Source organism: Ochotona princeps, chromosome 2 (genome assembly GCF_030435755.1).
Source record: "Ochotona princeps isolate mOchPri1 chromosome 2, mOchPri1.hap1, whole genome shotgun sequence".
Classification (NCBI taxonomy): domain Eukaryota; kingdom Metazoa; phylum Chordata; class Mammalia; order Lagomorpha; family Ochotonidae; genus Ochotona; species Ochotona princeps.
In genome coordinates this window covers 92,564,340-92,588,863 of record NC_080833.1, presented here as the reverse complement: position 1 = coordinate 92,588,863, position 24,524 = coordinate 92,564,340, and the positions used below count along the sequence as shown (strand labels likewise).

The 24,524-nt window shown below is 43.3% G+C and overlaps 2 protein-coding genes across 2 annotated transcripts in view; one reads left to right on the top strand and one right to left on the bottom strand.

The window, feature by feature from the left end:
• The first annotated feature begins 340 nt into the window (after positions 1-340).
• Positions 341-8,855, top strand: GNAT2 (G protein subunit alpha transducin 2). Its single transcript, XM_004581964.2, has 8 exons — positions 341-473; positions 2,326-2,368; positions 2,574-2,715; positions 3,613-3,770; positions 5,620-5,748; positions 5,981-6,110; positions 8,122-8,275; positions 8,665-8,855. Exons 1-8 carry the CDS (start codon positions 356-358, stop codon positions 8,853-8,855), a joined length of 1,065 nt encoding a protein of 354 aa, XP_004582021.1. The 5' UTR covers positions 341-355.
• A 13,637-nt stretch (positions 8,856-22,492) lies between these two features.
• Positions 22,493-24,524, bottom strand: part of GNAI3 (G protein subunit alpha i3) — a 42,331-nt gene continuing 40,299 nt past the window's right edge. The window contains exon 9 of the mRNA XM_004581966.3: positions 22,493-24,438. The gene's annotated coding sequence lies outside the window, so the exon portion shown is untranslated. The remainder of the gene's footprint in view (positions 24,439-24,524) is intronic.

Genomic DNA, 24,524 nt, shown 5'->3' with positions numbered 1-24,524 from the left:
GTCTGCATATTCTCTCTTCGGCCACGTCAGACCAGCAGATCACCTTCCTGGTTAGAGAAATGCTGGTGTCTCTGCCCTTTGTCATATTGACAAAGCTCTTAATTGGCTTGACCCACCACACTGCTAGCTATAAAGGTTACAATCCCTGGACTAAGAAGTAGGTCTCCAGTTGGGGTAGGAAGTCTCCAACTGAGGGAAGGCAGACACAAGCAGCTCCTCTCTAAGCCCCACATGGACCAGCTTTTTAGGGGGCTGAAGAACAATACTTGATTCCAATTTCCTTCATTTTCACCCATTTTCCATTACAGGAAGCCTTCCAGGGGAAGATTTAGAGCCCAAGGAAGGGACAGGAGAGATGGGGAGTGGAGCCAGCGCTGAGGACAAAGAACTGGCCAAGAGGTCCAAGGAGCTGGAGAAGAAACTACAGGAGGATGCTGACAAGGAGGCCAAAACCGTCAAACTGCTATTGCTGGGTGAGCACGGTGGGAAGAGGAGCTGCCATGGGACAAGGCTCTGGCCTTTGGGCTCTCTTGAAGGGGCGAGGCAGGGGGAGGGGCAGGTCTCAGGCTAAGAAAGTGGGAGCTGTAGGGTTGAGTTCCTATGGAGCCTGCAAGGCACCCCCAAAGCGGGTCAGGAGAGAGCAGGGCCATCTCTTACCAATGGATCCAGGGGTCCCACCGTGCAATCTCACTACACACTCCCAGGAATGGGCCTACTGGTTCTTGTCAAGTATACGGTTCCTTTTCCCTTGCTTTCAGTAGTAAAAACAAAATTTGAAGTAGGGAACCCCAAGGGAAGAGGAAGGGCAGGTTTTATCCACAGCATTTCCCTCCTGACTCTATCCACCAATAGTTGCGTCCATAAAGCACTCAGCAGATGGGAGCTGCATCGCTTGCTGAACTCCTAAGCAGATCACGGCTCTATACCGAGGAAATAGAATCACCTCAGTAGGCCAGTCCAGCAAACTGATCACAGCTGTGAAGAGAATTGGGATGACAAAGTTTGGGATACTTTGCTTAGGACAAAAGCAAAAAAGGCAGTAAAGGTGGCCAGAGTAGGTGGGGACTACGCAGCAAGACTGATGGTCTGGGCCGCGTTCCCAAGCCTGTGAGTAGCCTGGGCACTGCAGCTGCAGGCAAAAGTGCCTCCTCCTCCCCTGGCTGCTCTGTGGCACAGCCCTGTGTGTCCACTGGATGATTGATGGGTTGATTGATATCCCTGGAAGTTGGACCTGAACTTCAAGGAGCTTGAAGGTACCTGGGAAAAACAGAGCTGGCAGGGTTATTGAGAGATTTTTTAAGCCTAAGCTGATTTCTTCCAGGATCTGGATAAGCAGCTGGAGGAATAAGCACAGGCTAAGAAGGAGGAGGGGGAAACCAAGGGATCAAGGTAGCACAAGATGGAGGGAGGGGCTTGAAGACAATGTGTATTTTTGATGGGAGGAAGCAGAGTGTGAATGAGGCTCCTAGGATTTATTATTATTATTATTATTAAAGATTTATTTATTTTTATTGGAAAGTCAGGTATACAGAGAGGAGGAGAGACAGAGAGGAAGATATTCTGTCCGCAACAGCCCAAGCTGTGCTGATCTGAAGCCAGGAGTCAGGAACTTCTCCTGAGTTTCCCACATGGATGCAGGCTTACTTATAAGTAAGCCTGGGCTGTCTTCGACTGCTTTCCCAGGCCACAGCAGGGAGCTGGATGGGAAGCAGGGCTGCTGGGATTAGAACCGGTGCCCTTATGGGATCTGGCGCATTCAAGGCGAGGACTTTAGCTGCTAGGCCACCACATTGGGCCCAGTAGGACATCTTTAAGAAAGAGAACCAAGATAGTGCTTCAGTCATGTGGCATAGCCCTCTCTAGATCCATGAGAAGCAGGCAGAGAGGGGAAACACATTACAGAATCCCCCAGAACCTACCAGAATTTCTCAACTGGGAGACTTCTGATCTCCAGGGGCAGTATGGAAGTATCTGGAAACATTTTGGGTTGTCATAAGAAAGGAATTGGGCCTTTCTTGTGGGTAAAGGTCAGGAGCTCTGCTAAACATTCTACAATGTCCATGACAGCTCCTCTCAAGATGGGATTGTCCAGCCCCAAATGCAGATGGTACTTCAGTTAAGAAACTGCTGGGAGTCCAAGGTAGGTGGCCTGAATTCAAGGCTACCAGAATGGCAGGGCACCAGTCGCTTGTGGGTTCTGCTCTAATGAGATTCCCAAGCTTGCATACTTGCTTGGGACCTCTGACTTCTCACAGACCCCCCAGCCACCACGATGGTGGGAGGAAGAATGGTACACTTCACAAACATGAGCATTTTCTCCTCCAGGTGCTGGCGAGTCAGGAAAGAGCACCATCGTCAAACAGATGAAGTGAGTAGGAAAAACAAGATTTGGGAAGTGGGAGGAAGTCTGGGGAGATCCTCAAAGGGAAAGGGTGATGTACAGGACCCAGTTCCTGGAGCTGCCCCACTCCCCCGCCCCGGAACAGCAGTACAGCAGTAGGAACAGAGATTCCAGACCCCTTAAGGTCCAACTGAAGGCTGGATTCCTGCCCTCCACCCCCACCCCCGGGCAGGATCATTCACCAGGATGGCTACTCACCAGAAGAATGCCTGGAATTCAAGGCTATCATCTATGGGAATGTGTTGCAGTCCATCCTGGCTATCATCCGGGCTATGTCCACACTGGGCATCGACTATGCTGAACCGAGCTGTGCGGTACGTGATTCATGTTACACAGCTAAGACTAATGAGAAACAGATAAGAGACCAAGAGATTCCTAGCAAAGATGGGTGAGCAAAAGTTTTGTGTCCCTAAAATCCCATCTGGTGACTTTAGAGTCTTTCACTTAATCCTAGAGAAGAAAACAAGATTTACCTTTTAATTTTTTTTTAAGATCCATTTAAAATTTTTTATTGGAAAATCAGATTTACAGACATAGGAGAAACAAAGATTTTCCTCCTGCTGGTTCATTCCCCAAGTGGCCACGACAGTCAATTTGAAGCCAGGGGTCAGGAGCTGAGCCAATTTGAAGCCAGGGGTCAGGAGCTTCTTCCGGGTCTTCCACGCAGGTGCAGATCCCAAAGGCTTTGGGCTGTCCTCTACTGCTTTTCCAGGCCACAAGCAGGGAACTGGAAGTGGAACAGGCGGGACATGAATTGGCAACCATATCAAATCCCAGCACATGCAAGGCAAGGATTTAGCTCAAGCTTTACTTTTTAAACAAAGGTTTGCTTCCAGCTTCCTTTTTTTTTTTTTTTTAACCATTTAAATTGCTCCTCTGGGCTCCTTGCCCCAGCCATGGAACTTCTGTAAACTTCTGTAGACTACATAAGTTCCTAGTTCCAGTGCTGGCCTTTTTTCCCTACATCTGAATCCTTCACAAAACAAAGGTGAGAGCTTTCTTAGTCCTCCTATAGTGAGTCAGATATACTGGCCACCAACTCCAGCTGGAGCACACACAGAACCCTTCCATGCATTTTCTTAGGCTCTTCACTGGCAGTGGGCACCACTCAGGCTTTGGCAGCAAGCCAAAATGCTCCCAGTCAGCAGTCAGCAGTCTCCTGGAAGGCCATTTCTCCTACACAGCTTCTCAGCCAAGTTTCTGCATTACAGGATCACGGGCGACAGCTCAACAACCTGGCCGACTCCATCGAGGAGGGGACCATGCCGCCTGAGCTGGTGGAGGTCATCAAGAAGCTGTGGAAGGATGGCGGGGTGCAGGCCTGCTTTGACAGGGCTGCAGAATACCAGCTCAATGATTCGGCGTCTTAGTAAGCCTCTGAGATAGCGAGAGGGTGGGAAAAAGCCTGAGCGATCTGCTAAGGCTCACATAGCCCAGGACTTTCGCATGGAGAGCTGGAGATGCATGATGGGTTGAAGTTGGACTGTCAATCTGTTTTGTTAGGCTTAAGTCGCTGTGTTCTACAGAAGTTAATGCCACAGGGATCTTTACCACAGTTCCCGACAGTCTACAAACCAGAAGACAGAAAATCCAAGAGGCCATACCCAGCAGCCCTTTGTCCCCATTAAGTTGTTCATTTTCCTGAGCCACAGGGCATCCCTGTAGTCCGGCCTTACACTCCACTGGGAGGTAAGCTTCCTGAAGGCCCCTTCAGGACACACAGCTCTGGCTCTAATCTGGCTCTCCTAAGGTGACTAAACAGAAACAGGGTCTCCTTTACTCACAGCATGTGATGATAGGATGCTAGTGCAGACCAAGGGAAAATGATCAAGGATTAGAGTACAATTTTTTTTAAGATTAATTTATTTTTATGGGAAGGGTAGATCTGCAGAGAAGGAGAGAGAGTAAATCCTCCATCCAATGATTAACTCCCCATCACTTCTTGGCCTTTTGGCTAAGATCAAGTGCAATGATTAACTCTCCAAATGGCTGCATTGGCCAGAGCTGAGCCAATCCAAAGGCAGGAGTGAGGAAAGTCTTCTAAGTCTCCCATGTGGGTACAGGGTCCCAAGGCTTTGAGCCATCTTCCATTGCTTTCCCAGGCCACAGGCAGGGAGCTGGATGGGAAATGGAGCCGGTGGGATAAGAGATCCTGGCACTTGAAGAAGGATTAGCCAGTCAAGCCATTGCACTGGCCCACAGAGCACACTTTTATTGGTCCTGTTTCACAGAAGAATTGAGATTGGGAGGAGTTCACTAAGCTGCTCAGGGCCATATGCATAAATCATGGTGGTTGCATCGTGTCCAAGTCTGCTGGATTTTTCTTTTCCCCACGATGCATCAGAGTGCTTAGGACTGTGAGCAACTCACTTGACTCTTCCCAAAGTTGCCTTCATTGTGAAATGGAGATGTGAGAGTAAATGAGAATGTAATGTGAAAATGCCCGGTATCCATCATTCCACTTCCCATCTGGCCTCCTATTACACTTTAAATACAAAACATTATTTTATGGTAACTTTCAAGCAAACAAAATAGAGAATAATATCATGAACCTCCCAGCTCCAACAGTTCACTTATGGCCACTCATTTTACCTGTACCCAATGGGTTATCTTAAAATGAATTTCAAGTTATCATTTCATCCCAAACATTTTATTATGTACCTCTGAAACAAAAGGACTCTTCTTCATTTTTTCATTTTAAAATTTTATTTTTGACAAGGACTCTTCTTTTTAAAAAAGAAAACTGCAATGTCACCTTCACATCTTAGTGTTTACAATTGATTGCTGAATATTACCAAATATCTGATTCAGTGTTCCCATTTTCCCAGTCATCTCAAATGGTTTTCACCTAATTTGATTCAGGACAGAAACAAAGTTCATGCCCTGCCTCGATGTCTCTATAAGGTCTCTTTTAGTCTCCTGCCACTTGAAGCAACTTCTGGCTCCCGCTTCCACCAGTAAATCTCATTCTGCAGTCTAGAAAATACAGTGAGGCAAAGCCCAAGAGAAAGTTAAATGGGAGGGAACTTGTCTCTCAGCAATCTCCCACCCCATCTTCCTTTAGTAAAGATATATAAATACTTAAAGAATCCTCGACTTCAGACGGATTCCAGGCAAGTGCCGATTACTAAATTAACTATATGACTTTAGGTGGGTAAGACTCTCTCGGCCTTAGCTATGGAAAATGTAGGCTCATGATTGTGACCCCTTCACTCTAGCTATCTGAACCAACTGGACCGGATTACAAACCCCGACTATCTCCCCAATGAGCAAGATGTGCTTCGTTCCAGAGTCAAAACCACAGGCATCATTGAGACCAAGTTCTCTGTCAAAGACCTGAATTTCAGGTGCGTAGACAGCTCTTTGGGGGCATCTCAGATGGCAAATGTGGGCTGTCCTAAATAGGGCCTGGGCATGCTTCTAGGCCTGTACTGAATGCCAGCCTGAACTGAGGTCATGCGACTCTCCCACTTTCTTAATTCTCAATTTGCTGCTCAGAAGCCCCCAAAGTGGCCAAGGCCAAGGCAGGTGGGTCCCACGTGGGATATACCTATGAGAATATCCTGCTTCCTCCCTCAGGATGTTTGATGTGGGCGGACAGAGATCAGAGAGGAAGAAGTGGATCCACTGCTTCGAGGGTGTCACCTGCATCATTTTCTGTGCAGCCCTCAGTGCCTACGATATGGTGCTGGTAGAAGATGACGAAGTGGTGAGTAGCTTTGGCACCAAGCAGCTTGTGACAGAACAGGTTCTCCCTGTGACCCGTTCTCTAAGCCCTACCACTCCAATGTCCTCAGCATGGGTGATTTTGGCGAATACTGATGGTCCAGCAGACCTCTGGCTGACTAATCGATGTCTCATGCAGATAATCCTAGAAAAACCTCTCTGGCTGGTTTAAGGTTAGTCCTTAAGAGCTCCAGACTTAATGACAGTCAGCTTGGTCTCAGATTAAACATCCAAATACTACTCGGACATCACAAAACTTTTTTTTTTTTAAAGATTTATTCATTTTATTACAGTCAGATATACAGAGAGGAGGAGAGACAGAGAGGAAGATCTTCCGTCCGATGTTTTTCACTCCCCAAGTGAGCCGCAACGGGCCGATGTGTGCCGAACCGATGCCGGGAACCTGGAACCTCTTCCGGGTCTCCCACGTGGGTGCAGGGTCCCTATGCATTGGGCCGTCCTCGACTGCTTTCCCAGGCCACAAGCAGGGAGCTGGATGGGAAGTGGAGCTGCCGGGATTAGAACCGGTGCCCATATGGGATCCCGAGGCGTTCAAGGCGAGGACTTTAGCCGCTAGGCCACGCTGCCGGGCCCAAAACTTTTTTTTTTTAATTACAAAACTTGTAAGAGGAATTGAGTGTTAGAGGTAAAGTATCCCCCAAACAGGCACAAGGTTAATTCTAGGTACTCCCTCAGGCTGCCTATGGAAGTCTGTACAGGGTGTATCTTCATGAGACCTCACAGGGGGTCAAGCTATTAACCTCAGCTAGAAACCTAAAATATGTGCTATCAACAGGCATATGGAGAAACTGGAAGGCTGGGATTATCACATGCCAATGGGAGGACTGACAGAACAGGTCTTTAATCTGAGGAGCTTGACAAGACAGGAGCCCAGCCAGTTAAATTCTCTAAGGAAGAGATGAAGGATGCCAAAGGCATGGGAAACACTCGTTTCCCCTAAACGTCTGCTTCCCACATGGAGGCCCGTGGCTTCCTAATGGGAGCTTTGGTTTTGGTTCCCTTGTTTCCCCCTTAGTACTTCAAGTTCAAATTGGCACACTCTCAACAGCCAAAGTGTCTTATGGGGCTATGAGCTTTTCAAAACCGCTTCCCCTCTAACACTCAATTCTCTAAGACCTTAAAGGGTCTAGTAGGAATATTGACAGCGAAGTTGTTTTTTTTTTTTTCATAAACATAATTGACAAAAGCATGAGAAGAGGCTATAAGTTAAGAATGTTCTTGTTTTATCAGAGAAGACTGAGCTTGTGTTGGCTGATAGCACATTTGCTCAGGACTACAGAGGCTAAATGCAGGCCCAGCTGAAGCACTGGGCAACAGCTAGACTTTGCAGATATGGGAGAGGCCTTCAAAAGGCCCATGGAAATACCTATAAACATGTATCATTTAAACTGCAAATACATTTAAAAAAAAAACTTGAATTCCCTCTTCCTACAAACTTTTGAAGCACCTCTTCTCACAAAGCAGCAGTCAGAGAACAGAACTGACATTGTTTGTGGCAGGGGACTTGGAAATTCTCTAACCTACAGCACGTGGCACAGGGCCGACAACATTTCCATCAGGTTCCTTCCCAAGCCGGAGTCTGGAATACCAGGACAGAAGCCTAGCAAAATCATCCTGGAGATGCAAATGGGCATAAGCCAAGTCGGCTCTGGTTTCAGTCCTGGGTCAGCAGCAGTTCTGTGATAGCAAAGCCCTTGGCTGAGCCCTGGCTGTCAGAGACCTGCATAACGTGTACTGTGCACCTGTATACCAACCACCACCGTGCACACTAGGCATGCATGACCCGACTCAACTCTCTTAAGAGCCCTGTAAATTAGGGAAACAGACTCATCAGAGGTCAACAGTTTTCCCCAAGTCACACAGCTTTCTTTTTCCACGTGGACCACTGGTCTCTGCAATGGAGAACAAAAACAGGAAGTAGACAGATGTGGCATAAATCCATTCTAATATTTCCATGATGTTCTTCTCACTAGAATCGTATGCATGAGTCTTTGCACCTGTTCAACAGCATATGTAACCACAAGTTCTTTGCTGCTACTTCCATTGTCCTCTTTCTCAACAAAAAGGACCTGTTTGAGGAAAAAATCAAGAAGGTTCATCTCAGTATTTGTTTTCCAGAGTATGATGGTAAGTGCCAAGGGCCACAGATATCAGTAATATTTGTGTCGTTCTAGCCTTTGGTGGTGACTGGCAATCTCCTCCTTTCCTATGCCGCGGAGACAAAGGAATTCATCTTAGGGGAGAAACTTGGGCACTTGATTACAGAACTTCAACTCCAAGGTTTCTGGAGTAGAGCAGACATTAGATGTGAGACACCTTCCAGAAACCACAAGTAAGACACAGACATACTTGACCCAACTTCCTCGCTGGAGGAAACTTCCCTCTAAACACAGGGCTCCCACCACAGTTGTCTAACATTACATTGGAAAGATTCGGTCAGTTACCTAAAAATGAGCACCTGAGAAGGGCTACTTGACCCTACTTCTTTGCTGATTTTTTTTTTCCGGGAAAACTAGGAAACAACTCCTATGAGGATGCAGGGAATTATATCAAGAGCCAGTTCCTTGACCTCAATATGAGAAAAGATGTCAAAGAAATCTACAGTCACATGACCTGTGCTACAGATACTCAGAATGTCAAATTCGTGTTCGATGCAGTCACAGATATTATCATCAAAGAAAACCTCAAGGACTGTGGCCTCTTCTAATCCACACCATGCCTCAGGTACAGTTCTGCCAATGGGCTTGGAATGTGGGTCAGTTCAAGCCGAAAATTGTAGGTCAGTGTACCTTGACACAAAGAATGCTGAACGCATTGTCTCTTGGCAGTGGCGACTGTGTGACGATAGCTGTGTCTCTCGGGTCTTTCTCAATATGGGCTAGCTAGTTCAGTCTAAAGAGGGCACACAAAGGCCAGGTGGTCCTTACACCCAGGTTTCAGTGCTGGCTCTGAAGCTTAATGTGAGAATGTGAGTGCTTCATTTCTCTGAGCCTCTGGGTCCTCCCTCATCTGTAGGACGAAGCCCCACCCACCTCAGAGCTAGGGTAAGAAACACTGACCTAATTGAAGACCAGGTATATAAAAACGGCTATGGTTAGGATCACAGAAATGAATCCCACATAAAAACAAGAAATTGATAAAAAAAATTTTACATCTGGTTTTTACGATGATTTCAAGCAAAACAGCAAAACCTTATAGTCTGCCAAAGGGAGAGAAAAAAAGTCTAGTTAGAACAAAACCTCAGTGAATTTACCACCCCCTTTCCACTCTCAGACCTCTATGTGCTTAGTCCAGAGATCTGGATCACTAAATAGGAAATACGAGTTTGCTGTTTCTGAGGCACCCATTCAAGAATGATCATCTTTATTAAGCACAAATTATCTCTGTGCCCCTAGGCTCCCTTTATCTCTAAAAATAATTGCTCAGCAACCCGAGATAATTTTTAGCTAAGCTGGAGGACGTCAATATACTCCCCTGAAAGACATGGATGGTTTATTGCTGCCACTTTCGTAGAATTGAAAGTAAGTGAGCAATTCTAGAATTCTCATTCCAGCTACTGCATGATCAGCGCAGAAAAAAGGCAGCTGAGCTTCCTTTAGGCATTGAAGATCTTTGCAGTTGGTCCATGTGACGTGGGTGGAAAGCACTATCTGCCTAAACAGACCAGCAGGGGAGCGATTCCTTTTTGAAATCCTCCGAGGGGAAGTGGAGCATGCATTTTTCTTGACAGGAGATAGTGAAGTCAAGTATAGATTTGGCATTTACAGCTACCAGTGAGGAAAGCACTTGGCATCCAAGATCTACACATAATACACAGTGTCAATTAAAACAAAAATCTGCTCCTTGCCAGGAACACCCATTCACACCCAGGCTACACCCAGCAATGTGAATCGTGAAGAACCATACACGTCCAGAATTCAAACAAGGATCATTTACAGCTGTTCAGCTGGACTTATTTAGTACTGTTCCCGATTTCCTAAAAAGAAAACAGCTGAGGAGAATGACCAGAGATGCTCTTCTGGCTATTGTCAATTTAAAAACTTAACCCCACCCCACTACCACCCTTAAAAAGCACTGAAACAAAAAAACTTGGGTAACCAAGAGTTATCTGGCCACTCCTCTACATGTTCCAAGTTATCACACGTACCACACACAAAGAGTTCTGACTCTGGATCACATCAGTCTCTGGCAATATGATGATGAAACCTATGGGCCTGTTTTTCAAGTATAGTTTTTAAATGTTTATTTACTTCCATTTGTAATATAAAAGAACACACACTGAGAGGGAGACAACATATCTTCCATACATTGGTTCACTCTGCAACTGTTCACAAAAGTATTTTTAAATGCACAGTAAAATGCAGAGAAATAAAGAAAACCAGTAAACTATACACAGCTCCATCTGTTGGCTTTCTGGGGCTCTGACGTCCAGGTAAGTATGTCCTTACCACCATAATCTTAACTATTGGGGCTCCGGACATAACTTACAGCACTTACTCCATTTCCATACAGGATGGCCCCATGCTCCCTCAAAGTGAAGGACTGCTTCTTTTGTGAACTTTTCCTTGATCTCTGAATCCAGACAAAAGCTGATTTGGGGCCAAACTATGAAAGTCTAACCCAGAATCCTTGGTGAGGGATGTTCAGACAGCCTGCCCTTTGCTGTAGGCAGAGGCCAGTGGGACAGGTCTTTCAGCAGCACAACTAAAAAATCCCTAGCAAAACAAAACAGAGTTGTATTTTAGTTTTCTGGCAGATGTCCCAATTCCTACCTGTTGTATAAACAAACCCATACAAGCCACCTTGTGTGAACACTTGAGGAAACAGCGCTTCAAGCAACATCAATGTTACACAGCTATTTTTCACTGAGATCAGATTTACACCAAGAAGGGTTTCCAGCTAAACTCTTCTGGTGTGCAATACTCCTTTTGAGCTCTAGCTGTTCTTCCTCCTGTATTTAGAACAAAGTTAAAGCAATTTTCTGAAATTCGGTGCTCAACTGGGCTTGTCTCTGCATAAAGGTCAGGGTGCCTCACCCTGGTGTTGGATAGTTTCCCCAAGAGGCATTAACCCTTACCCAGTTCAACCGCTTGTCAGGCTCACAAAACTTCCCAAAGTTTACTCTACTACAGCTAGTGCATGTGAACCAATGACTTGTTTATATTTTGTAGACATTTTGATGATATGCATGAAAAATGCTTTGTACAAAATGGCTATAAAAAGCTTAAAGCAAAATCAAATCATACATCCTGTTGCCTTCCTCTCTCACTTTTTGCCTCACTTTACATGTACTACATGGTACTGCTGGGTTTCATGCATTGTCACACTTTACAAGCCATCAAAATTGCTATTTTGTTAGCAAGGTCAGAAACACATTTTTAAAAAGACCTATTTATTACAAAGGCAGATTTACAGAGAAGGAGACTTAGAGAGCAAGGGTGCACATCTATCCATTAGTTCACTCCCCAAATGGCCACAATGGCCAGAGCTGGGCCAATCCAAAGCCAGGAGCCAGGGACTTTTTTCTTTTGTTTTAAAGATTCACTTTTATTGGAAAGAAAGATATACAGAGAAGAAGAGACAGAAAGATTTTCCATCCACTGGTTCACTCCCCAAGTGGCTACAAAGGCCAGAGCTGAGCTGAGCTGAAGTGATCTGAAGTCAGGAGCCAGGAGGCTCTTCCAGGCCTCCCATGTGGCAGAAGGGTCCCAAAGCTTTGGGCCATCCTCTACTGCTTTCCCAGCCACAAGTAAGGAGCTGTATAGGAAGTGGGACAGGTGGGACACAAACTGGCACTCATACAGGATTCCAGTGCTTGAAAGTGGAGGATTGACCTGTGTTGAGTCATGGTGCCGATTCTGGAAACACATATTCAATCCCATTTTCTTGCACTGCAACCATAGTTCTTGGAATATTCAAGTCAGAAGGAACCTAGAATTATTCCAGGTGCATCATCAGCAATTTCTACATGGAAAACAGAGACCCAGAGAAGTAGAGTGTTTCCATCAAGATCATACTGCTAGAAGAAAGAACTACTACATCTTTAAAACAGGCCTTTCTGGGTTGGCGTTGTGGGATAGCAGGTAAAGCAAGTGCTACATGTAGACACCAGTTTGTCTCAGCTGCTCTACTTCTGACCCAGCTTCATGATGAAGTGCCTAGCAAGTAGTGGAAGACAGTTTAAATCCCTGGGCCCTGTACCATGTGGAAGATCCAGCAGAAGATTCTAGCCTTAGACCAGCCCACTCCAGCCCTTAAGGCCATTTCAGGAGGTGAACCTGCAAGGTGGAAGATCTGTCTCTCTGTAACTGATGTTCAAACAAATCTTATATACATATATTTTAAAAAGCCTTACAAATTCAGAATTAGCAGTCTTTCTGTGGTACAGACAGCATGCTATCAACAGCCCACCATGTATGATAGTCCTTTTCTCATTCTAAACTCCTCCCATTCCCAACCAAATTCTTAGTCATTTTTTAGTTACGCCACCTGCAACTTGCGCTATTTAGCTAAATTATCTGCAAGCTAAATAAAAAGTTCTCAAAACTGAATGTGAAAGTAGCATAGAAATTGACAAAATATAAAAACAGCTATAAGTTTGCTTCTTTGTTGAAGCTATCATTACTTTTCATACCCTCAGAGCACAGAAATTGCAATGTACTCCCCACTAGCAGAGTGTGAATGAAGAAACTAATGACAATGAACCAAATGTCAATCATTGCAGTTTACTCATTAAACAAAATACAGCATGATTGACACAAAAATACTGTATGATTCCACCTAAATGATGTTCCCAGAACAGTCAAATTCCTAGTGACATAAAGTAGAATGATGGTTACCAGGTTCTGGATGGTTATTTTATTTATTTATTTATTTATTTATTTATTTATTTATTTATTTATTGCAGACAGAAAAGTTTATTTGCGAAGGGACCAGGTGAGCAGGGAAGGGAGAGGTAAGAGAAAAGCACTCCCGGAGAGGAAGCCGGGAGGTGGGGTGCCTCTCGAAAGAGGAGGGAGAGAGAGACACCAAAGGTCTGAGGAAAGATCTTAGGATTTTAAGCATTCCCTGATCCCTCCTTGTTGGGCGGGGAACCTACAAGATGTTCCCCATTGGTGGTCTCTTAATTAGTTAGAAAATGGGTGGGCAATGCTGGTGCCGCCCACCTGAAGGTGTGGCCAAGACCTTAGCAGGCCTGGATGGTCTCAGACCCCCTCTTGAAATCCCATGCCCTACTTCTGTAGGGGTACAGAGCGACAATGTCTTCTGGCTGCTTCCTGCTGAAATTGGGTGTCCTTTGGGTAAGGGACCCCTAGAGGTGTGGGATCCAGAGAGATGGTCCGGGACATCCAAGTTGCCATGGCAGAAGTTGGTCTGGTTGTCATACAAGTTTGCATGTTCAAGGCCACCTGGAGTCTGAAGACCCCTAATCAGGAAACAAATATAAGAAAATTGAGAAGCCAGTTGCGTGCTCTATGTGGAGCAGGAGTCAGCACAGATCCAAAGAGGGCCCAAAGGCTAATTCTCGCCATTCAAAAGCTCAAAGCAGGCAGGTAGGCTGTGATGTAGCAAGTTCTGATGCTCAATGGAATCCCAGTATTTAAGGTGGCAGAGACTGAAATATCTTTGTTCAGCCTCCCATTTCCTGCACCATGCTAGTTCTGGGACTCCTGCCAGTTCAAGTATATCCTGGTTTTGCATTTGGACACATTTGTCAGAATAGCATGTGCTGGGAGCACTGAAATGATATCTATGGCTAGCCTGTGGCATTCAGGTGTGCACTGAAGACCACAGACGAAGGAGATGAGGGTGAGATCAGCACACTTGGCTAACACTTGAGACTTTCCACGCCTCTGGGATGTCTCCATTAGAAAAGCTTATGCCCAGGAGTGAAAAATTCGCTCCTGTTCCTTGCACTGTGCTAGACCTAGGCCTCTGTCTGACAACCTCATGTTGACAAGCCTGCTCATCAATGGCCCTGATTCTATAAGCCAGCAAGATAATGTTCTTAGTTAGGGCCCCATCCTGCTAGCTGCAATGATGGTATCGAGTGACAAGATGTGGGGGTGACATAGAAAGCACTTATCTGTTAGGTGCCTTTTTAAAAAGCAGTTTTAAATCCTCCAGTGGTTCCAGGTTGGTTCTGCAGAATCTGGTTGACAGGGGGTACTGACCTTAGACCATAGAGTCAACATTTACCCCAGGAGGTAAATCAGGGTCTAAGACTAAGCCTACAAGAACCTTCACCAATATATCTCATCCCCAATAGAGGGGCCGGTGTCTCTGGAATAACAAGGACAGAGTGGTAGAAGTGGAGATATCCCCAAGTACAAGCCCACGGCCAGAGGTGTCTCATACTGTTACTTTGAACGGATCTCGGCCCAGGAGAGAAAGGCAAGGCAGAAAATTGAGCACCTGTATCCAGCAAGAAATTGGCCTTTTCAGAGCTCACCATCAGGGAGACCCATGGCTCCTCAGTACGAACCCAGGTGGTGGGAGCCTGCATAGGAGTCCCTGGGACCCGTCACTGGGGGTCCTGGTCAGCAGACCCCTGCTCCCTCCAGATTTGGGGGCAGCCCATTTTCCAATGATTCCCCTTGCAGATGGGACATGGTCCCGGAGAAAACTCCTGGCCTGTGGTTCGAGGGCATTCCCTCCAAAAACGGCCTGGTTTCCCAGTTGTAGCAGCACTGTGGAGTCCTTTGTCCTGAGATGGATGCACTCGTAGCGGAAAGCATTTCACTGTGGCGTCTGTCTTTCTGCCTTTCCTTTTCCAAGTCTTGATTATAGTAAACAGCATTGGCTGCCTGGATCAACTGGTCCAAGGAGGACTTATGAAAGTCTGCCATAAGCTTTTGGAGCTTTCTCCTGATATCTGGGGCAGACTGCACAAGGAACTTGTCCTTGAGGATTGCTCCACTCTCCACTGTATCTGGGTCTAAATTGGTGAACTTCACCTTGAGGCGTTCTAGAAAGGTCATTGGTGCCTCATTCTCCCCCTGATAAACAGTGGTGAGCTGGCTATAGTTCAAAGGCTTAACTTTTGCCCTTCTTAATCCTTCCAATACACAATAAATGAAGTGATTTCATTCCCACTCATCTATAGTCCTGTGGGTCCCAGTTGGAATTCTTTGTAGGGATTGCCTCTGCTCCAATGGGGATGTTTGCCTTGTCTCTGATGCTTTTCCCCTGAGCTGCATAATGACTGTTTCCAGCCTTGCGAGCCTTTTCCAGCACCCTCTCTCTTTCTAAGGAAGTCAGAGTTGTTGGCAAAGCCCGCATTGCCGCGTACCCCCATCCGAGCGGAGGGACTAGGGTTACAAAAAGACAACACACAAGACAACACAAGACAACACGCAGTGTTTTATCACATGTAAATGATTACCCAAACATTTGAAAGTAAATACATAACAGAAAATACCCTTGAAAACACAGCTCTTTTAGATCATGAGAATTAAACACAGGAATTAATGCATAAAATAATCTCGTAACTTTTTGAGAATTTTAACAAATTCAAATATTGGAAGAAGAATAGAGCATACTGAAGCTGGATAGACATTTGATAAAGTCACCAATTAAACAGAGACTATCTAAAGTTCAATGCTTCAATTTTTTAGCAGCTTTCAAAATTAGAGATATTTCTATTTTAGATATTTACTAGCATTTTTATGTATGTGTTGTGCCGGTTTCTGAAATCCCCAGATAATCATCAAGCCTGAAGTCTGTGCTAAGGCAAAAAGGTGGTTTATTCAAACTAACCTAGGTCTCCCAGCCACCTCCCCCAGCCCAGCCATTAAGGCGGAATCACAAAAGGCAGAAAACTTCCAGGTTCTTCATATGCATACTTCAAAAACTTCAAAAACAATGGCTTTAAGCAAATTTCAACCATTTCTCCCAATTCATGGAAACACATTTTAACATGAACCCACCTCAAAACCAGGAAAGAGAAGTTTTTTCAGATAAGAATCACTACAACTGGGACAAGGTCAAAGCCCCAAATTCTTCAAAGGGCAGACTCCATGCATGCCCCTCCCTTGTTTTATGTATGGCTTGAGGGCCTGGAGCTTCTCCTTAGCTTTTGTTTTGTTGAAGTCAAGAGAGCTGAAAAAATTTGGCTGTTGTCTTGGGAGATTACCTAGGAATTTACCAAAGTTAGTTAACAATTAAAAAGAGATGTTACAACACTGTTGTTTCTCACAAGGAATCAGACTCCAACTCCATTGTCTTAAAAGCAAAATTCAGAAATTATACACATCATAATCAATTTCACTATACAATTTAAAAGAATGTTGATTTCCTGTAAGGCAAAAGTTCACATACTTCCTTGTAAGTAAGAACACAAGTAATTAACAATCTGGATTAATTTCATTATTAGGCAACATTTTGACCATTGAGCATAAGTACTCATCTATTCAATAGCATATATGATGCAACAAATTTAGCATAATTTTATAATATTGAATCCAAATTATTTTAAATGACAATTACACTATTTAAATTTTTGTCTCAATCTTTGAGAGTTCCAGGGATCCTACTAGAAACCTCAAAGTCATGAGACTTGGTTCAGAACTCTGAAGAATTTAGAGGTCTAAATGAGTTAAACAAAAAGTACCTTTAGCATTTAACTGAACATGTTAACAAATACTGTATGCTAGACCTAATCAATGGCAAGACAACACTGTAAGTTGAAGATCAAAAAGCAAGAAAACGTCATATGAACCTTTAAATTTGTTAGACCTCTCTAAAATTATTTACCAGGAGAGAGAAAGGGGGTCAGTCATGGCCCGTCCCATCTCGTCAGTCAGTCACACACACACCCAATTCAGAACAAGAACAACAACTTAACAATTCAAGACAAAGATAGAACTGGAGAAAGAATATTAAAACAAAATCTAGTTTTTGTCCGGACAAAAATAGTAGAGCAGCAACAATACGACTAAATAAACATATGCATAAACACCAAACACATCAGAACAGAGACATATAACTCTTAAATTTTTGCTACTTCTAACCTCTTCTTCGACATACTTTAACCTGGAGATATTTTGTAAAACAAGTATATAGGTTCACTTCATGCTTTAGGTTTAAATTAAGTTACAGAACACGTTTCTTTCTTTCTCTTTTTTTTCTCCTTTCTTCTTCTTTTTTTTTTTAATCAACCTTGCTTGAATTGCTTAATTTTCCGGTCATCCTATTCTGACCAACAGCATTCCCCATATGATGTAAAAGTTCTTCAAGAAGGTGACCAGTTTATCCTGGGAGAAGGCAGAACTCATTTTATCGTCCTTTTCGCAGGATAAATTAAACACCAAGACCTAACTATACTTCAAAATAAATCTAAAACCTGACTATACTTCAAAATAAATCTAAACCCTAACTATATTTCAAAATAAAACTAAAACCTGACTTTATTTCGAAATAAAACTCCCTCTCCTACCAGTTTAGGAGAGACTTACGTCTCATTTACCTTAATCCGCTGGCCAGCCTCCCGGGACGACCCTTCGTCATATCCTCTCTTTCTCGGTTTCGTTGGAACCTCCATTTGTGGGCAACGCCCGCTTCGCCGTGTACCCCGAGCAGAGCGGAGGCACTAGGGTTACAAAAAGACAACACACAAGACAACATGCAGTGGGTCACTCTTGTAAACAGAATGCCATTTATTTGGGGTCAGCCTGCATCTTTTATAGTCTGCCTAGTCCCTCCCAGTATTATCTCAATGTTCAAGCAACTCCTAAGCTCCCCTGGGGGCATCTTAACAAAGGGGAAGTAAGGAAGAGGAACTTGCATTCAAGCCAGGGGCTAAATGTATCAGGCCAAGACTGCCCATTCTCTTACCCCTTAGAAACATGCTAAGCTGTGGAGTTAACCCTTGGGAGACTGGCCTACACAGAGTGTTGTCTAACAGTAACATTACATCCTTCCAAGCTAGATCATATACCGGCTGAAGTCGTTCAAAAGTTTGTACATATTGATCAGGGTTGTTGGTGTAATTGCACTGGAGATGAATATTGGTGTTGATGCCCAGTATCTTTTTTTAAAACTATTTTTATTGGAAAGTCAGATATACAGAGAGGAAGAGAGACAAAGATCTTCCATCCAATGGTTCACTCCCCAAGTAACAACAACAGCTGGAGCTGAGCCAATCTGAAGCTGGGAACCAGGAGCCTCTTCCAGGTCTCCCACACGGGTGCAGGGTCCCAATGCATTGGGCTGTCCTCGACTGCTTTCCCAGGCCACAAGCAGGGAGCTGGATGGGAAGCAGTTCGGCCAGGATTAGAACCGGCGCACATATGGGATCCCGGCGCATTTAGGGCAAGGACTTTACCTGCTACGCTATTGCAATGGGCCCTGGGTGATTTTTTTTGAAGTACGACAGAGCTGTAGTTCAGGCAGATAAAAATTTTGAAGAGTGATGCGGATGGCTGAGCAATGGTGTGATTGCAATGAATGCTACTGAACTATACTCTTAAAAAATGATTAAAATGGCAAATGTCAAAGAAAATACGACTGTAATGGCAAATGTGCTTTGTTTTCTGTGGATGGATAAGAGCAGCATGATAATTCAGTCATGAGAGCAATATAAAAAGAAACATTTACTTGCAATGGATCCTATTGTGATAATAAAATTCACTTACATGCCCCCCCATCACCAAGATGAGACACAGCAGCATTTAATGTCCACTCTATATAACAGGAGATAAGCCATAGACCAAAGTGTGTCGCCCATGCTGGGTGAAGAGCTCTGACCGGCCGCTGCCCTCTCCTCCCAGCACAGCCCCAGAGCTGACTGCCAGCAGGACCTTAGTGTTGGACCAGAGACAGCAAGGGTACCTTAGCCTCCCACAGTCCTGCTTGGAAAATGCGTGAAGATGTTTCTATGAGGTCAGATAGGAGACTGGAAAATGGAACTTATCTACCTTCTGGCTCTGAAAAAGCAAGCTCTAGTATGAAAAGAAGAAAAAGAACTGAACCAAAACATACGCCAGAAACCTTTTTCATGCTGTTTTGAAATTTTTAGAAGGGTTTATAGCTTTACACTTCATTTTAGGTCCTCAGAATGAAGATGGAGAACCTGAAGATCAAAGATCACCAGTGAAAAATGAATACACTTGTTGGTGCTATGTCAGGATACTTCTTTTTGGCAGTAGTATAATCCTCAGTATCCCAAAGAACATCCACAAAGCATCTCCAAATACAGTACTGTGTCTGATGAGAACCATAGGGCATCACAGCTGGAATACTTTAGTCCATCTCTGGTTAACCAATGAGGGATGTGAAAACAGAGCCTGGCTCCCACAAGATCTGGTGGCTGGCTGGAAGCAAGGAATATGGGCGCTCAGCGCTGCGAAGTGAAGTGTCAGGACATTTATCCTACATGACCAACAACAAACTCGAAGAACAGGTAGTTTCTTGTAGTTTGTTCCACTGACTGGGAAACTGTCTTACATGTATGTATATTTAAACCTCTTAGTAAAACGTCTGTCTGGAGAATATCTGTAGAGGGAGGGTTGTAGAGGACAGCAAGACAGATCAATTGTGTTCCAGCTGTCAAAGATCTTCCAGCATAATAAATGTTAACACGCTGAAGGAATATGCCCACAGTGTATTAGTATTTAATTATTCTTTTAAATTCTTTTTATTATTATTATTATTATTGTTATTGGAAAGCCGGATATACAGAGAGGAAGAGAGACAGAGAGGAAGATCTTCCATCCGATGTTTTTCACTCCCCAAGTGAGCCTCAACGGGCCGGTACGCCGAATCGATGCCGGGAACCAGGAACCTCTTCCGGGTCTCCCACGTGGGTGCAGTGTCCCAATGCATTGGGCCGTCCTCAACTGCTTTCCCAGGCCACAAGCAGGGAGCTGGATGGGAAGTGGAGCTGCCGGGATTAGAACCAGCGCCCATATGGGATCCCGGGGCTTTCAAGGCGAGGACTTTAGCCGCTAGGCCATGCCGCCGGCTATATTTTACGAAGAGAAAGTACTAACACTGGGTACACTAAAACGATCAGATTTGATTCCCCATTCATTCCCCTTACCAAGCTATTTGCAAAGATTTTCTTTCTACAGTTTAGAGCTAGCTGCTCTGCTTTATCCACCAACTCTACAGTGAATATTCCTGTTATTGTATATACAGTCACCTCTACCACAGCATTTTCTTTGATGTGTTCTATGTTCACTGTATAAATAAATGTGCTAAAACAAATGAAATAAAAATGTCTAGATACCCCATTTCTTCTCTTAAATTTGTACAAACTACATAGTATATTTCTAAAATGCAGAAATGTCGTTGACCAAACAGTCCCCATACAATGGCAGGCACTTATGCATTCACAAAAGGTTCTGTCTTACTGGCAAATAAAAAAAGAATCATTCACTAGTGAATTTGAGGTCTTGTGTGTTCTGATGTAATTTATCTTTAGTATCTGTATTAATCTTTGATAAAAGATCATGTTCAGTTGTTATACACGTTGGTTGCATCAAAATCGCTTGAGGAATTTCATCTCAGTACTTGGCTTAGAAATATTTATTGGAGTTTAGGCAGCCAATCTGTATAGATGAACTGTGTACTCCAAGTTATCTATTGCTATGTAACATTCCTTTTGACCTCTTACTCTTGAAAATACTTGAAGCAGCTCAGCCCTAGGCTTGACACAATGTCAGCATAAAACTGTCTTGCCCTGGCTTGTTCTAAAGCAAGCTGTCCTCAGTGCAAGTAACTAAAAAAGCTAATGAGAAAACTAGGGAGAGAATTTTAAAAGCTGAAGAAAAAGACTTTGTCTACCATGAAAATTAGTTCCCTAATATTTCATAAAACCTTTGTTTAACTCTCCTAATAGTTAACACCAAAACTAACTTTGCATCTCAGGTCTCCAGGCAGCCTGCTTTTTTAGAATGGTGTAACCAAATAGGATGGTAATTGAGCTTTCCGGAGAGTGAGTGGCTGTCTGAGTCAGATCTCAGACTAGCATTACAAAGTCTGAAATAGAATATAACCCTTACTCAGCAGTACTGGCAAACTGACTTAATTTTGTTCTTCAAGTCAGTATCACATGGGGGAAAGGAAAGACTCCATTAAGTAATAAGACTAAATGAACTTACTGCAGTTTTAGGTGACTGATTCCCCCTTTTTTTAAATACATCTGGAAAGGTAAATTTTTAACTTGAGAAAAAAACTGATTTTATCTCTTATAATAAATACGATACAGCAGCAAGCTCTGCAACAGGAAATTCCAGAACTACATCACATATGCTTAACAAACAGATAAATATATGAAGTAATAGGCTAACTAACCAATGTCCAAAGTCACAGCTATAGGCCAGAGAAGGTTGTCAGGTTATATTACAGAGTGAATGAATTAGAAAAATCAACAGTTACTTTTCAATAGTCTAATATATATACATATATAAGCACAAATACATGAAAATTTTAAAAAGGCAATACATTTTTTAAAAAAGGCCCATCTATTCTTTGACTGCAACACCTTGTGAAAAATAAGCAGTAAAAAAACTAAGGTGATAAACTGAACTAGAGATTTAAAATTCTAATTGTCTAAGATTAAAATACATTATACCAAGATCCAAAGGTGTTTGGGATTTTCCTGCGACCTGCTGTGAGGCTGAGGCTTAGTGAATCCTGCCCATTAAGGAGATTGCCTCTTCACCCAGATAAAGAGATGTGCCTGTCAACAAAATTGTTGCCATCCTTCTTGCTAGACCTATTTATTGTTCACCTTCAATAAACTTTAACTTTTTTAGATATGCTGACTTAGAGATCTTTCAAAGTTTTCACCATCTAAATTCTGAAGCATTATCCACCCCAAGCCCCTCAAAACACTTGTTTGATTGCGAAGAGCAATCCTTTTCCCTCAGGCCAGTGGATTCCATGTTTCATGTTTTATCCCCACACTCTGGAGCCCCTAGATTCTTTCCATTGAAAACACAGATTAGTGTCTTGCAGCTCTGACTGATGATCAGCATCACCTTTTAAATGTTACGGCTTGCCAGACCTTCAGCCAACAGTCCGGCTCTGAGATGCATCCAGATGATTTTGATTTAAGTCATATTTGGAAACCACTGATTCAAACTGCATTCCTTCACCCTCAAAATGTGCATTTAGTTATTCTGGATGGTGGGGTAAGAACAAATGTAAATGGTGTAAAAGCACACAAGTGGGGAATTACTATTGTTCCTTAGCAGAAGGGCTAAAAAAGTGACACATCAGACATATTCAAATGAAAAATACAAAATGCATTTCAAAGCAAATTAATTTTTTGATATGTGTTATTTTAAATTTTCAACACCATGTTAGCTCAGACTAAAGAAAGACTACAATTGAAAATGGTATTTCATCAGTTCTCATTTCCATATGATTCTATATTACAGAATACAATACAGAAAACATATATTCAAAATGACTAAGAACTATCCACCCTATTTACATTATGGACATACAAGAAATTTCCCAACTGAAGTTGAAAATGTTCTTCCTTTCACATCATCTCCCCTAACAAAAGTTTTGCTAGATAACACAATTATAGCTGCATAGTTGTGTTTCTTACCAACCTTCCCTCTCCAACCAAGTAAAAGAAAAATCAACTACCACAAAGGCACTGAACTGTGGTTTGCTTTCTGAAGCAGCTCTAAGGCTCACCAAAGGTTTTTGCTGGCTTTCCCCCCCTCTGCAATAGTAAATGGTTATATCAGAAGGTGAAAAAGAATCCAATCCAAAAAAGATTGGCACCCAAAAGGCACTGTTGAAACGACTGATGTGAAATGCTAAAAATTCATGCTCTTTTTCCAAGGGAGCATTCAAATGACACTTGCAGTACACTGTAGAGAAGGACCTACATGCTAAAGGGAGTTCAGCTGCCCACACAGCCTAATGCACATCTGGAAGACGGATTAGGACTGCATGTCACTGGTCCAGAGATACGACATAAATCCCTCAAAGGCCAAGATGCAACAATCCTCTCACCAAAGAGCTAGACCTTCAGGGAACCTTTGCTGTGCACCCATTGTCAGACAGAGGCCAAACCACATTTAACAGCGGCAAAAGGAAACAGAAGACAGCATTTCTGGAAAGCACTAGTTACAAACAGGAGCAAACCTGGACTCTTTACTCACCATTTTAATACTGCTGCCAACTATAACAGATTAAAATCTGTACACATGACAAAGTGGGGGAAAAGTCCAAAAAGCAATAGTTTTTCAGCAAAAGAACATTCTAGGTAAGAATTATAACAATTAACATTGCTACAGTAAAAACAATGGCAAACATGGATTTGGCACCACATTTACAAAGTAAAAGCATGCATTCTTAATCTTAAAATGTCTCCAAACAGAAAAGACCATGAAGATGGAAAATGAGGGGCATCTCTACAAAATTCCCTGACAGAGACAAACAAGCAAGAATCAAAGCAGTCAATTTAGTAGACTTGTAGCAGAAAGCTACCAGTTTTGTTTGGAACTTAGCAATTTGCACTCCTAATTGGCAGTCAGCCTGGGATGTCTGTATCTGAATGTGACATTAGCATACTACATGAGCATTTATCTAGTAATCTGGTAAACAGCATGAACAAAGTTAATCTCCAACCATAAGTTTAAAAAGAAAAAACAAAACAAAACAAAACAAAAAAGCTAGACACTTGCTGCACAGCTCTCCAAGGTAAATACCATTCAGAAATGGTAACTGTATTCTGAGTAGGACAGTAACAAAAGCTTCATCCCAAGACACTGTACTTACAGTCCCAATAACCAGAAAGAATTATTTTAAGTAATTACAGAAATATTATATGTTGAGCATACCAACAGTTAAAAACAAAGAGTTCCTACTAAGAGGAATATTTTCAAGATGATCTTTGTCACATCATGTGCATAGTTTGTGTTTTAATATTCTTTCGCAAACAAAGAAAAAATTTAGTGAAGCTATTCTCTTGAGGAAACAAAAACATTTAAAAAAGAACCATTAAGGGGCTGGTTAAGAAGGAAACACAAGTAAGCTACATATTGAAGTTCTGGAATGCAGCACCTCAAACTTCACATCTGCCCTAAACATTCGGAATTACAAAACCCAATGATGTCTCGATAGTCAAATTATGCTCTACAGTTGCCCAATTCCAATGTCTGCTTTGAGCATGTCAGGTCACACGTAAGCTCCTTAACAGAGAAGACTGTGCTGCAGAGTGCCAAGATGCCACGTGCTGCCGCCGTCTCTGGTCCCACCATGCTTGCACTGCCCACGAGACAGCCACAGATGTCTGGTCTCAACACTCCACACCACAGAAACTAGAAGAGAAGAACAGTCTGGATTAGAAAAAGTCTACAAAGCCAAGAAAACAGTCCTACAGCACTATAACTGAAATGTTCAAAAT